Source organism: Trichoderma atroviride, chromosome 6 (assembly GCF_020647795.1).
Source record: "Trichoderma atroviride chromosome 6, complete sequence".
In the NCBI taxonomy this organism is placed as follows: Eukaryota; Fungi; Ascomycota; class Sordariomycetes; order Hypocreales; family Hypocreaceae; genus Trichoderma; species Trichoderma atroviride.
The window spans coordinates 1,120,908-1,134,936 of record NC_089405.1 but is presented as its reverse complement, the minus strand read 5'-3'; the positions used below and the strand labels follow the sequence as shown (position 1 = coordinate 1,134,936).

At 51.8% G+C, this 14,029-nt stretch overlaps 6 protein-coding genes across 6 annotated transcripts; 2 read left to right on the top strand and 4 right to left on the bottom strand.

Moving 5' to 3' along the window:
• Positions 1-43: 43 nt before the first annotated feature.
• Positions 44-1,855, top strand: TrAtP1_010976 (uncharacterized protein; the record flags this gene model as incomplete). Its single annotated transcript, XM_066114924.1, has 1 exon — positions 44-1,855. One exon carries the CDS (start codon positions 44-46, stop codon positions 1,853-1,855), a length of 1,812 nt encoding a protein of 603 aa, XP_065971021.1.
• Positions 1,856-2,817: 962 nt separating this feature from the next.
• On the bottom strand, positions 2,818-4,830 carry TrAtP1_010975 (uncharacterized protein; the record flags this gene model as incomplete). Its single annotated transcript, XM_014092405.2, has 2 exons — positions 2,818-4,015; positions 4,091-4,830. The coding sequence occupies 2 exons, from the start codon at positions 4,828-4,830 to the stop codon at positions 2,818-2,820; spliced, it is 1,938 nt and encodes a 645-aa protein (XP_013947880.1).
• Positions 4,831-5,602: 772 nt separating this feature from the next.
• On the top strand, positions 5,603-6,802 carry TrAtP1_010974 (uncharacterized protein; the record flags this gene model as incomplete). Its single annotated transcript, XM_014092404.2, has 1 exon — positions 5,603-6,802. One exon carries the CDS (start codon positions 5,603-5,605, stop codon positions 6,800-6,802), a length of 1,200 nt encoding a protein of 399 aa, XP_013947879.1.
• Positions 6,803-7,039: 237 nt separating this feature from the next.
• TrAtP1_010973 (uncharacterized protein) lies at positions 7,040-8,368 on the bottom strand. The gene is made up of 3 exons (XM_014092403.2): positions 8,144-8,368; positions 7,953-8,042; positions 7,040-7,846 (listed from the first exon to the last, which is right to left on the bottom strand). Exons 1-3 carry the CDS (start codon positions 8,309-8,311, stop codon positions 7,112-7,114), a joined length of 993 nt encoding a protein of 330 aa, XP_013947878.2. The 5' UTR covers positions 8,312-8,368; the 3' UTR covers positions 7,040-7,111.
• Positions 8,369-8,720: 352 nt separating this feature from the next.
• On the bottom strand, positions 8,721-11,540 carry TrAtP1_010972 (uncharacterized protein; the record flags this gene model as incomplete). The annotated part of the gene is made up of 5 exons (XM_014092402.2): positions 8,721-8,807; positions 8,901-10,986; positions 11,063-11,251; positions 11,327-11,450; positions 11,531-11,540. 5 exons carry the CDS (start codon positions 11,538-11,540, stop codon positions 8,721-8,723), a joined length of 2,496 nt encoding a protein of 831 aa, XP_013947877.1.
• An 842-nt stretch (positions 11,541-12,382) lies between these two features.
• TrAtP1_010971 (uncharacterized protein) lies at positions 12,383-13,849 on the bottom strand. The gene is made up of 7 exons (XM_014092401.2): positions 13,672-13,849; positions 13,491-13,547; positions 13,408-13,423; positions 13,111-13,236; positions 12,977-13,047; positions 12,776-12,917; positions 12,383-12,697 (listed from the first exon to the last, which is right to left on the bottom strand). Exons 1-7 carry the CDS (start codon positions 13,672-13,674, stop codon positions 12,663-12,665), a joined length of 450 nt encoding a protein of 149 aa, XP_013947876.1. The 5' UTR covers positions 13,675-13,849; the 3' UTR covers positions 12,383-12,662.
• Between the last annotated feature and the right edge of the window lie 180 nt (positions 13,850-14,029).

Genomic DNA, 14,029 nt, shown 5'->3' with positions numbered 1-14,029 from the left:
AAAGCTCAACTACGCCGCTGCCTTTGGAACATCCGGCGTGAAGATGCGTGGCGTTGGTGGAGGCACATATGACGGCCACAGTCGTCGGGCTTTTAGAAGACTTGAGAGCTCCGACGCCACTCAAGTTGTTGACACCCCAACTGGTCTAGTATCGATTGCCAAGAGCCGGATTGATTACAAGATGGCTCAAGATATTCAACTGGCGAGACGTGAGTTTATGCAGGAAAAGATTGCCGAGGCAGATCAAAAGATTGAAGACTCCAAGAAGGCTCTGGAGAACCAGCTCAGGAATGCTCGCCATCTGCAGATACTTGCGCCTATCCAACCGAGGACCAGAGAACAGCTTCTTCTGGCTGCGGCCCGCATGTCTGCGCAGCTTCGGTGGGCGCGAATGGAGATTTGGAAGGAAATATGTCACCGCGATATCCTGGTTCTGGATCTCAAAGAAGACGGAGAAGTCGCTACGGAGAAGAACGTTGCGGCCGAAGTCCCACTTGCGGTTGAAGAGCGTCGCGTGTCTTCAGCACCACAGCCATCCGCAGGTAAACGACCCGAATCCCAATCCCAGGCGTCGGTAGCAGTGTCCGAAAAGATACCACAGTCGACTGCTCCAGAAAATCTCCTACCCTTCTTCACGGACAAGGACGACTTTACCTTGGAGCTGCAAGATCCGGCTAGACCAGCATCTCCTCCCGCAACACGGCCAGCAACACGGCCAACGAGTGAAGTGTACCCACCGCCTGAAGTGCAAGAAACGCCCAAGGCCGATCTTGGAAGCATCAGACACGGCTCCGTTTCAAGTATTACTGCATCCCCTGCGCAGCTACCATTAGGCAAGATACAAAGCACGCAGCTCGAGCCTCATGACGAAGACGAGGCGGCATCAGTCAAGTCTGACCGCGCAGGCGGTGACGAAGTGGACGCCGACGAACGACAATTCTTGAAACAAGCTGGCCTGCTGCATGGAAGAGTTGGGAGGGATCCATCCGACAAGGCTATCACGTCGACTACCGGAGAAGCTGCTGAATCTGGGGATAAATTCGAGAGAAACAAGATTCGACGCAGTCTCCAACGCACCCTTAGGGAGAGTGCTGGTCACCTCTCCCACCACCGGAGCAGGAAAGGCAGGGAGGGAGGCCCGGCCGCGTCTTCAGAAGATGCTGCTCGCGACAGTACATTGGCGCGAGGCACTGGAAGCTTTGTTGTTCACGGAAAGAAGGCCTCCGTTATCCACCTCGGCACCGAGCTGCAGGTCTTGAGCAATGAAGAGCAGATTCTGGCTCGAAAACAGCAGCAGCAAAGCAATCGGCAATCATGTGATCAGCCACCTGCTCCTATGCCGAACGAAGACGTTGATGATGATTTTTATTCTGTTCTTGAGGCCCCCATAGAGGAGGGCGATGGCGAGGGCGAAGTCGAGGACGAGTCTCGCGATGGTGAGTCTCGTGATCGGAGAGCGTCTGCCGCGAGTGCTAGCACGGCTACGGCCAGAAGTTTCCGCGAACTCCACCGGAAATATTCGTCTGCTCAACATCGAAGTGTATCCGCGGCCGGAAGGCTGGCGGTTCCCTCAGATGCGGATAGTGAGGTGGCAGTGAGCTTTTCCGACGGACGAAGATCTCCTCTGCCCCCCATGGAAACAGAAGAAGATGAGAATGGCGCAAAGGGCTTGGCTCTCGATGAAGCGGCTATAAGCGAGGATGAAGAAGATACCACATTGGAGCTGGAACAAGACGACGAGAAACAATTAGAGCGCAAAACGGAAAATCTGGCGCGAAAAAAAGAGCCCGCAAATGAAGAGGCTGAGGGGTCTGAATCTCTACCAAATCGACCTCTCCAAGCAGTCAATGCATGAACTGAATGGAAAACCAAAGCGAAGTGAATAGAAGAAATGGCGAGTGCAGAATTTCCTGTTTTAGAAGAGTGCGAATATGTATGTCTATTTAGCGAATTATTATTGTTCGAGCGTGGAGCTCGCGAGTGACGGCGAAACCAAAAGGAGGGCTTTCATTTTCTTTATTTCATTTTTTTTCGTCAATTTTTTTACTTGACCATGATGGGGGGCTGCATATGGAAATAACCTCTGATGTCTCTACTTCTATGTTTTTTTTTACTTTGTGTGCTTTTCACTTTCTTCTTTCTCTTCCTCTTCTTCACTCACTCTCTTTTCCAACTACCATTTTATTATACCTTTGAGCTGAAGAAACAGGAGAAGAAAAAGAAAAAGAAAAAGAAAAACCGACATGAAAAAGAAAAAAGGGTTGCGCACTTTGGCATACACACATTCTCTTTTGTTGAGCTGATCAGCCGTCTCACACACACTCTCTCTTTTACTCCTTTTTTTTTTCTTTACATACACACTCTCTATGTCTCTATTTAATCATTTTGAAAATTGGTGTGGCTTATATACCCCGTATGAGACCACGTGGAGAAAACATACATCATATCATATACCTTATATATTACCTATATTATATTATACTACTCAGGAACTGAGATATATAGAACTTTTTCTGACGCATATTTTTCTTTTTGTTGTTTTTCCTGCCGTGATGATGAATGTTTTTGACGATTTTGATAATTCATATGACAAGATAGAGAGAAGATGGTATACATTTCATTTCTTCTTATTTTTCCTTTTCCTCTTCCTAAATAAACCAGACCTCTTGATGAATTTCTTAAATTAAGCTCCCCTCCTCCTATTCACTTCATATGCAACATCCACCCATCCATATATGTACTAGATATCAGATTCCCCTGGCTTCAAGATGATTACAATAAAAAAGAAAAAAAGAAAGAAAAAGAAAAAGAGAGCATCTATTTCTTGCCCTTCTTCTTCTTCTTGTTGTTCGATGAAGGCGCGGGTGCCTTTTCCACCTTGACGCCCCCTCCACCTACAAGGCCGAGCGTTTCCTCCTCTTTGACGATGCCTCCCTGCGTGGCCTCTCCGGCTCTCTTCTTGCCCTTCTTGCCTTTAGGTCGGTACGACGACCTGTCGCGGAGGGGCAGCCATCGCTCTGGATCGGCAGTCTTGCCCTCGACGTAGTTCTTGGGGAGCTTTCTCCTTCGTCGCTTGGTTGCCTTTTCGGCGTTGGCCTCGTCTGAGGCTGGTCGCTTCTTGGAGGCGGTGTTGCTGCGGGCGACGGCCACGCCAGCGTCGAAGAGGGCGTCCACGTCGATGCCGCTAATGAGGTCGTGGACGGGCGGCAGCTTGTCCGAGTATTGCTTGACCTTGTTGGCTTCAGATGCCGCAAAGGCAGCTACCAGCCCAGCCGCAGCAATGTCGGACTCCTGTGCCTCTCGGAATAGCTTGTCAAAGGATGCGCCCGCCAACTTCAAGTCGTCTGTGTTGGAAGATCGCATGAGCTCGATTCCAGCCTCGAGGAGGAGTGAGCCGACGGAATGGGTGGGACGGTTCTGCCACCACTTGGCGGCCTTGACAAGCTCAGCCTTGGCCGATGATTCCCGCCGCTGCGATCGCATCAACGACACCGTCAGGGCAACTATACCAGGACTGTAGCGGGTGTCTATATCGTTTGCATCCTCGGAATTCTCCAAGCGGCTGAGGAAAGACGTGAGAGTCGTCAGAGCAGCGCCGCCCTGCTGTTCCCTTATCTGTAGCTGCACGACAGCCAAGACGATGCCGACATCGCTGGGACGCTTAGCCGCCAAGGCCTGCAATTTCCGAAGAGCCTCTTTGCTGTCCAGACCTTGAGTGTGAGCAGCCGCATTGATGACGGAGGAGATGTTGATTTGCGGGTTTGCTGAAGGGAGCTTTGCCTGGGTCAGAGTCTTTTCTGTCCTCTCCGCGACGCCCTTGGTCTTGAAGGCACCAAGGTCGATGACCAGGTTGTTTCGTTTGAGGATGTTGGACTGGTAGCTGAAGAGGTCGCTTTGTGCTGCTGATGCCATCAAGGACTCTGCCTTCCGCTGGCGCACGAATGGATTGCCGGCTTCCTCCAGAGCAAAGTGGTTGTTTTGGGTAATGACGGCGAAGTCACGGCCATCTTTGCCGCTGTAGCACCAAATATGTTAGAAGATTTGACTGAGCCAGAAAAAGAGCAAAGAGCTAGTTGAGAATCCTACTTACGTTGGAGGACCGAGCATCTCGTAGACTTCCAGGGCCGAACTAGGCTTTCCAATCTTGGCAAACAGATACGCCTGTTGGGCGCGGATAGATCTCAGCTCAATCTTCTTATCTTCGTCGCTGAGCTCGTCTGAGTTGTCGCAAAGCATGGCAGCGCGCTGTAAGAGAGTAAGGGCAACGCTTGTGTTTCCCCGAGCAAGCTCGCCGCAGGCCATGTTGTAGCACAGCTCAAAGGTATCCAGCGTTTCGGGGGCCACTGCCAGGCTAGAGGAGGGGATGTCTGTCCATTGGCTCTGAGCAACAGCGGCGGTGATGTTGATTTTGAGATCGCTCTCTTCGTTTTTGGGTTCTGTATCCAGCAGGTGCCTGTAAATGCTCTCGGCGTTGTGGAATTTCTCGGCTCTGTAAGCGACCTGGGCGGCAACGTGCCGAAGGCTTCGTTTCTCCAAGCCACGTGTCTCGAGCAGATCGGAAGCCTCAGTCAGCTTGCCGGTCTTGTACAGCGCATAGGCCTGTTCGAGAATGCAGACGGCCTGAAGCTTGATTCCCCCGCCGCTGATCATGCGGAGGGCATCGTCGAAGCGATCGAGCTTCAGGAGGGCGACCACCTTGGTGTGTTCGGCGTCATGGTCGGTCCTGTCGGCCTTGAGGGCAGCATTGGCGGCGTTGAGAATCTGTTCGTGGTCTTCGATATCAGCGGCCCGAAGGAGGGCGCTGAGGGCGTTGCGGGGATCCGAAGACATTGGAGTATCGTGATGGGAAGAAGAGCTGTCTATGAGAGACGACACATTGTTGGTGGGGTTGGCGATGAGTGGTCTGTGGAGGCGCAACAGACTGAGCCGCAGCGAAGGGGCAGATGCGGCGACGACGGCAGAGAAGATGGCGGATACAAAATGAGTTACGCAGGGATACGAAGATACACGTAGGAGCCGCGATGCCGCTTTGGCGAGTTGGTGTCGCAATGAGACGATGCGTGCTGGAGCTGGGCGGGAGCTGCGTCGTGATCAATTGCCTGGAATCTCGACGGTGGGATTTTCGGGTCGCGGGGCTCGCGAGCGCCACAGGTGGCTTGTGTTAAGGCGCACGAGTCCTTTTTCGAGGCAGAGGTACCGCCTGGAGCTGCGCCTTGTACCGCTGCGCTTGCAGGTACCTCTGCAGCGCATGCGCGGCGCCTGTCGCCAGAGCACAAGCGCCGTCACCGCCCAAACAGCCGCGCTGCTCTCCCGCCAGCCCGGGTCTCGCGTCGCAAAGCCGCCTTTCTGCCACTCAGCGATCTCTCCGTCTTATCCCCTGCTGCTCGCCATTTGCGCATCGCTTTGCATTTTCTTGGAATTAGAAATAAGCAAAAAGCCAATCTTGCTCCTCCTCTAATATCATCTGCTTTTATTCCGATTGCATCTCTTTCTTCTTCTCTTCTTCCTGCTCACCACTTCCAATCCCGAGTCAATCTTATACTCTGCATCCGCCACCTACTTTCTCCGCTTGTGCCTGGTCCATCACCACTCAGCACGAATCATGGATTTGGACATCGACATGGACGATGGCGCCGGCGGCGAGGCTTTCCAGGAAATCCATGAAGATCTCCCCCGAGGCGACGATATCTTGGTACCAGACGAGCCGGAAGAGCCAGGCGAAGTGGCTGATGATGGAGAAGTGAATGAGGACGACGCGTCAAACGCCATTGTTCCCACAAAGATTCACATAAAAGGCCTAGACAATCTACACACCGACGACATCAAATCATATGTCAAGGCCCATTACGGGATTGTGGACCGGGTAGAGTGGATCGACGATACCTCTGCAAACCTCGTCTTCAGCTCCGAACCTTCTGCGCGCGATGCAATTGTCGCTCTTAGTGCTATTGACATTGCAGATGCGACGGCGTTGGGCGTTGGCGAGTCTGTCCCGGCCAAGGCTCTCGAAGGGAAACCCGAAACTTCTCTACAGATTCGCTTTGCGACGCAAGCCGACAGAAAGCAGGCTGGCGCGGCGCTTCGCAGCCGATATTACCTTTTGCACCCCGAGCACGATCCTGAAGAAAGGCGACGGCGGTACCAAGAAAATCGCTCTCGATATCGTGACCGTGATAGCCGCGACAACCGGGGATCATCAGGGCGACGAAGACGCTATTCAGACGATGCGGTGGAGACTTTTGAGGCAAGCATGTACGACGATGCGCCGCAGGCTTCCAGGGATGACAGACCATCAGCTCAAGAAAGTAATCGCGGTAAAGAGCTATTCTCGGGCCGCAGTGTTGGACGATCGACCTCCAGAAGGGACAGATCAGCGTCCCCTCGCCGCGACGGTGATGGAGATGCAGCTATGGATAGCTTTGCCAGCTCGTCAGGTAATAGAGAAAAGGCTCGGGCCATTCGAGGCCGCCTCGCAAGCGAATCTAGATCGAAAGAGCTCTTCCCTACTAAGCCGTCTAGTAGAGGGGGAGGTGGAATGCTAGACCAGCTCGAAAAGTCCATTGGCTCGGCTCATTTGAAAGAGGAGGACATGCCCAAGATCGTTGCCGAATCAACAGGCGATGGCTTAAACATTCGAGGTGCTGCTTCTCAGCGAACCGGAGGCAGTGGGTTTTCGATAAAGGGAGCAGCCAACGCGCAAGAGTTATTCCCTGGTAAATTTGGGTCAGGTAATGCCGGCAAGGAATTATTCAATGCGAATCAGCCGAAAAGGAGACAAAAAGCTGAGGATTTGTTTTCATGAGTTGCTGAGGGAAGAGATAAATTAAAGATTGGTATTCGCTTTGGTTCGCTGGGTGGTATGAGCTTTTTGCGCAAATAGTATTTATATGATGGAAAGGGGGAGGACAATTGCCAGCGAAATTGGACTACTGGGACGGCCGTATTGATTGATACCATGGGCGTTGGGGTCGCGCGTGCGCATACGGGCATATATACATACATATCGCTATCATGAATTCAGCTCTGCATATGAAACACTTGACGTGACTATATCTCTCGCCCATTGATGAGCTAGTCAACTATTGCAGCTGTTATGAAATGAACATTCCCGTCACCACCATCTCTCCGTCAAAACACGGCGCGAATCCATCACCGCCGCGAGCTTCTCAACCAGCTCATCCGTCATTGGCGGCGGTCCACACACATACACAACAGTCCCTTCATGGTCCTCGCCTCCAATTGCTTCGCCAATATCCGCAATCGTAAGGCGGCGCGGCTGCATCTCCACTGGAGCTCCATTGATATATCTCGTCTCTTGCTGCTGCTGTGAAGTTGCAACGTCTCTAGCAGCTGTTATAAACAGCTTCACCTTGCCCTTCACTTTACCCTCTCCAAAATCCCGAGTAATCCTATCGAGGAAGACAATATCGGAGAGATTGCCGCTCGTTGGCATCTTGCTTGCGTACATGAAGCTCACATCCAGAGCGGCAGCATCTCGCTCATGGCCCTCGGCAATGTAGCTCAGCATGCTCACCAGGGGATTCACTCCCACGCCACCAGCAACGAAAACGACTCTCTTCAAAACAGAAGCAGCAACACCCTCGCCGCCGCTCTGGGGAGGAAAGACGAACCTGCCACCCACGCGAACACGCAGCCTCGCGCCCAGAATTTCGCCCACGGGTCGCCACAGCCAGGCCGCGGGTTCGTTCTCGGGCGATTCCTGCACCGCGAGCTCCAAGTACGGCGATGGGCCCGTGAGAGCGGCTGAAGGGGCGGATGTGATGGTGAAGCCGCCTGCTTTGGGCACGTCGGGGATGTATGTGTCGAGCCATTGGCCGGGCAAGAACTGAATGTTTTGTTTATCTGTTAGCATTTATTTATTTAATTTTGCTCGGATCATCATGATTATATGAATAAATGATGTTAAAATAAAGGGAATTGGCTTGACTTGCCTTTATAGGACCAGATACAAGATCTAGTCGAAACAGCCTCACTCTCTCATTGACTTGCTCAACCCGACCCAGCCGCACCTCATGGAAATCCTGATAAGAGAAATCAGCATACCTTTCTCCCCCCAAAAAAATATTCGTCAAGAAAACAAGAAGAACAGGAAACATATCAGAAGAGAAAAGGGGGTTTTTACTGCATCTCTCGGCTCAGCCGCGGTCCTCTCAAGATGCCCCTCTCGCTGCTTTCCCATGGTTGCTGCGCCTAAGCTATTAAATGACCGCCCGCAGAGTGAAGAGCCAGGGTGAAGCAGAGGCACTGCCAATCGTGTAAAGGATCTGTTGGGTAAGATTCTGTAGAGCATCGGCTGATTGTTTCAATGTACCAATGTCTTGTAAGTTGCGTAGTCGTAAGTGCAGTGTCATCGAGCTTTAACAGAGAATTGGCACTATATCCCGAAGCAGATCGACGGCTCACTTTATGCGGACTGACTAGCCGAAGCTTATAGTATCTACAACTGACGACGAATAATATCACAGCACCCTTTTAATTTCAGAGTAGACCAAATCTCATTGATGTTTCTACGCAATTACGCCTATTTCGACCAGTCGGCCCCGTCATACATCTTCAGATCGTCCTTCACTTAATGTACCTACTCCCCTTGAAATTTTGATATCTACAACCGCTCCGCAAGTACCTCCGTATTTATGTTCCATATTAAACCACTATAAAAGCCCAGTAACGTAAACTGCTCGCTGTAATCAAGTTCCCGCTTATGATGACTCTGCCCAGTTCACCTGATCCACCACTTGTCCCGCTGCAGGGTGAGTGAGCGTGATACGCAGTCGCAGTCGTAGCGGCTACATGAAATCAGTGTCAGCATATGATGTCAAGAAGAAGAATTTGAGAGATTAGAAAGAGAGGAAAAATAGGAATAATAGAAAACTGCTTACCCCCTTGCATCCGGCTACTCTCATCATCTGAGTAGTATCCGCTCCTGGTCCAAGCTCTGCCGAAGAGATGGGCAGCAGCTGCAACTTCTGAGATTTGGGAACCGCGGCTTGCAATCCAACATTAGACAGAGCCGCCGAACCAGACATGTTCTGGAACCGAGCCGTTGCTTGGATAAGTCCCTCGGCGTTGCGTTGAACTTGAAAGGTTACGTTCAGGTCATTAGCATTGTAGCAGGGAATCCATTGGCCTTGAGTTGCTGGAGATGACTGCTGTGGTGGCGGGGATGCCACAGGGGACATGATATCGAGACCGGCCGAAGCAGGTGCGGGTGAAGGCGAGCCTGCAGATCCCGAGCCAAAGAGATCCATGATGGAAGTAATATTAGACTGCGGAGGGGCAGGAGAAGCAGGCCCAGAACCTGTCGATACGCCTCCAAGAATATCAGCCAGAAGATCAGAGTTTGTCGCCTGGGATCCATTCGTAGGCGCAGCCACAGCTGCTGGTGTATCCATGATATCCAGCAAGTCTTGCTCGGTAGGTTTGATAATCTTGGATTTCCTGTTGGCGCTCTTGGCCTTCTTTGAAGGAGCCCGACCCAGCACTCTAGACTCCTCCTTGATCTGGGGCGGAGGCATCTTCTCAAGCACTCCTCGACGAACCTGGTCAAATGCAAACAGGTTGCCGTACTCAACAGCTCGCTGCTGCACCTCGACATCCAAACTAGTCTGGTGTGTCTGCAGGATGCGTCTAATCTTTTCCACCGGGGCGGGGTCAGTGAATCGTGTGCTGAGCTTCATCAGCGCTGTGACAATGTACTCTGTGGATACCTGGTTGGCATAGCTGCTGTTTAAGATGAGCGAAAACAGATCGACGACATCAGCCTCCTTGACCTCCTGAACAAGCTCTGCCTCTTCATACTGCCCGCCTCTGAGCAGGGCATCACCATACTCGCCGATGCACCAAGCGCCAGCCTGGGTCAAGCTTTCTTGAGTAATGTCTTTTTTGAGGTTAACATACAGCTTCTGTACTGCATATGTCTGAAGCTCCTGGGTGGTGGCGATGAGCCGGATGAATGACGAAAGAATCTGTTCTTTGACGTAGTTGCCTGCTAATGACAAGACGCGCAGCATGGTGTCAAAGTGCCATCGCTTGTTCGGGGCATATTTATCGGCAGCGATTCCAATCTGGCTAGTCATGGTTGGCTTGAACTCGTTGTCTGCAACCTCGAGGAAAGCCAAGAGTTCTCTGATGAGTACCCGAACATTGGATTCATTGATGAGGGTGAAGCTCAGGTCGAGGGCCCTTCTCCTTATACTGATATCAGGGTCGCGGAGACATTCCAGAATTGTGTTACGATGCCTTTGTACCGCATTAGGCTCGATAGCAACCACCTTGATGAGGGTGTTGAGCGCCACGTAGCGAACGTTGTTGTCCCGGTTGGTGAGGAACTTGCCCAGAATATTCACACCGAGAACCCTCAGGCCAGAATCAGCCTCAATATCCAGAATGGTAAGCACAGCCTCGTAAAGAATCGAGTTGCCAACGTTTTTGGATGAGTCGGTGTTCGTTGCTACTTGGGCCAAGATATCGTTGATTTGCTCGCTCGTCTGGGCATCGCCAACAGCCAGCACTTTCAGCAGTCGTATAAGCTTGACCTGCAAGAAGGGGTCGGTGATGCCTGTAACATCGTGTTCCGGAGCATAGCCTGACGTCGAAAGACCCTTTAGCGTTTTCACCAGTCCAGGTACAAGGACCCTGAACTTCTCAACTATGCCCTCTTCGCCACCTTCTTCCTCATCTGCTTCGCAAAGACTCGTGACTAGGGTTAGTCCGCAGAGAAGGACGCCGTGGTTTCGATCTGAGAGAAGAGCGGTGGCTTTTTCGATAAAATGCTCCTGAAGATCAGGCACCTTGCGACATATTCGCATGGCACAGAGTGCAGCCTTTCTCCTGATATATGGGTTTGCGGTCGAGATCAAATTCTCAATCTCCGGGAACAGATCCCTCGACATTTCGTCAGACGCGATATTTCCAAGAGTGCAGAGGGCGAGTCCGACAACATATTGATTAGAGTGTCCCAAATCGCTAAGGCCATAGTTAGACTCCGTCTACTGCTGAATCGCAGAGCAATAAAAAAGGGGGGAGGGGGCGGGCAAGTTACTTCTTCAAAGAGTTGGTCACCAGTGTCAGGACCTCCTGTTTTTCGTCAAGCAGCAAGCTTGTAGCAAGATGGCCAAGACGCTTGTCTGCAAATCGCGGAGACGCAAGGAGCTTCAAGCATTCGACTTGACCGAAGTGGGTTCGCTCGCCCAGGGTGAAGAGGTAGAGGAGTTTCGCGACATTGTTACGGCTGTTTCCCATTTTCACGAATGAGCACTCTTATTCATTGTTCGGATGCGCAGAGGTTCGGCATTGAATAACCCACCGTATGCTGTGGTCGTGGCCTTCTTCGCGGAAACTGGCTCTGATCGCTGCGCTCTCTTTCTGGATGACCGCTCGCTCGTCCGCGATCGTCTTCGCCGCACGCACGTTGCGGATGAATTGCTTTACTGTAATTTGAAACAAAGGAGCAACCGTCAGCCGTCAGGACCTCACAACGCGAATAACGTGATGACCAGAGCTGTCTCACAGGAACTCATCTTGGGGTAAAGTAAGAGCTCGACCCGGCGACTGGGCCACCTCGCAGGTTGTTATCCAAGGAACGGCAGAGGCGGTAGGCGGCAGAAGCAGTGGTATCGCACCAGCAATTCCCAGGCTCCCTCTTGCGAACCGGCTAGTGCTGACCTATGGCGGAATGGCGAGAACGGCTTCGAGCCTCGACGTTGAGCTGGACAGCTGTGAATCGTGGAACGTGTATGAATCGCAATGCCACCAGCGTCGCTGGCTACAGCACTACTGCTCCCTAATACGCTCCGTACTGGCAATGTACCTGGGTCTAATTCGACGTGGGGCAGGCCACGCTGCATCATGGACCTGGGACACGAGGGATGCGGGCGGAAAAGCAATGGCCCGGCGATCCTTGTACCGCTAGCACTGCCAAGTCCTTTCCCGCTTCCAACAATGAGCCTCCAAAATGCTACCTCCGCTACGGTACCTCACGACTTACACAACATTAATTTCACGGTAATATGTGATTCGATCGCCTATATGCGCAATTTTTTTGTACTTTTGTATTTTTAGGTTAATTTTATTAAATGGCTGCCTATAAGCGTATACCGGGGTAGGCTCCTTACTGTACTTGCCTACAAACTGCTGCCTACCAAGGAGCATGGTTACACTTGTGATACTTGACTCTCTTTGAACGGGGGACTCGGTATCATAGAAGCCTGATATCACGCTTGTTTGCTCCTCGTCTGCCTTCCGTCGGTCTTGTGACCAACACAGCATCAACAGCAAGTCCTACTGTGCTACGTTTCGATCTACGGCCTGCCCACTCTGTTCAAGAGATGGCTGCCCACACATGCGCGTACGCGGCAAGCCGCTGGTTTATAACTTGATGGTATCCATAGAAAGGCCCAGGGTATCTACCTAGACTGCTACCAGAATTGAACATCACGACTCTTTCGACAGGCCAGCAATTTCGAGAATCGCTTGTAGATTTGACAGTATAGGGAATAAAATCAACTCGTTGATTTTCTTAAAGAAAAAACAGGTTGTGTGCGTGCTAACAACTGGGTCTCGCCATAAGAATTAACCATATCCATGGCCTCTAACAAGGCTCAACAGTTGGCTTAGTCGCAAATAACTCCAAACACAGTCCCTTATTTTTGCATCATGAGCTGAACAAACTCGTTGTCTGCAAATCTTGGTTAGCTAAAGCTCTTAAAATCTGAGGATAAACATATAGAACGTCTTCTGTCGACTTAAAACTCACAATCAATTCGGCCATCACCATCCTGATCAGCCTCGCGAATCATCTCATCGACCTCGTCGTCGGTGAGCTTCTCGCCAATAGATGTCATGACATGGCGCAGCTCAGCAGCTGAGATGAAGCCGTTGTTATCACGGTCAAAGACCTAGTTGCCAAGTATTAGTTTCAAAATAAAGCATGCACACAAGTGTGTGAAAAACAAACCTTGAAAGCCTCTCGGATCTCCTCCTCGGAATCAGTGTCCTTCATTTTTCGTGCCATCATGGTAAGGAACTCTTCACCGCTCTAGATTAGCCCGTATTCGGCAGCCGTCCCATGTGTTTCAGCTAATGACATACCAGGGAAATCGATGGATCCGTTGTTGTCGGCATCGACCTCGTTGATCATGTCCTGCAGCTCTGACTCGGAGGGGTTCTGTCCCAAAGAGCGCATGACAGTGCCCAGCTCCTTGGTGGTGATCTGGCCTGCGAAATCACGTCTGTTAGTTTCTTGCCCGTTCCTTCGTCATAAAAATTGCCAGTCGGTGGAATTTCGATCGGTGTCGCAGGTTCAGGTGCTCCAATAATGGTTCGCACAAATAGGGGGGGACGGTGAGGAGGGGAAAGAGGAGTATCGCGTCACTAGCCACTACGTACCATCGCCGTCCTTGTCCTGTAGCCACCAGATTAGCACCCAAATCGCCTGCAGATTTGTCGCAAAAGACCATCCAGAGACTTACAAAGAGAGAGAAGGCCTCCTTGAACTCAGAGACCTGCTCTTCGGTAAGAGAATCAGCCTGTCGAGGGCTCGCTGGTTAGCCACACAAAAGCTCCTGAAGTTTGGGGGGGGCAGCCCTCCACGGTCGCGGGGTAGCGACCATGCAGAGACAGCTCGATAGAGGGCGGCTGCGCGCCACGCACCATTGTGAATAGGGGTTATGGAGAGCGAGCAAAGAGTGTAGAGTTGAAAGTTGAGAGAGGCAGAGAGGGCCGGTTTAATACGACAGCAAGCGTTAGTGGCGTCTTAGCGAAGGCGGAAGCTTTTTGCTTGTGGTCGTCGTTGACGTGGGGAGAGAGACGAAGGCCGGGCCACCTAAAGCGTGCTGTCAGGGGACCCGTAAGGCAGAATCGACAGACAGTATCAATCCTGAGGCAGGCCCCATGCTAGGACTGGGTCGCAGGCCATTTGCCGCCGTTTCGGCTAGCCTAGGAGGCCCCTGAAGGCCTGTCCGGGACCTGCTAGGACCGCGGCTCGCACTGTGCAGGTCATCTGGCTTGA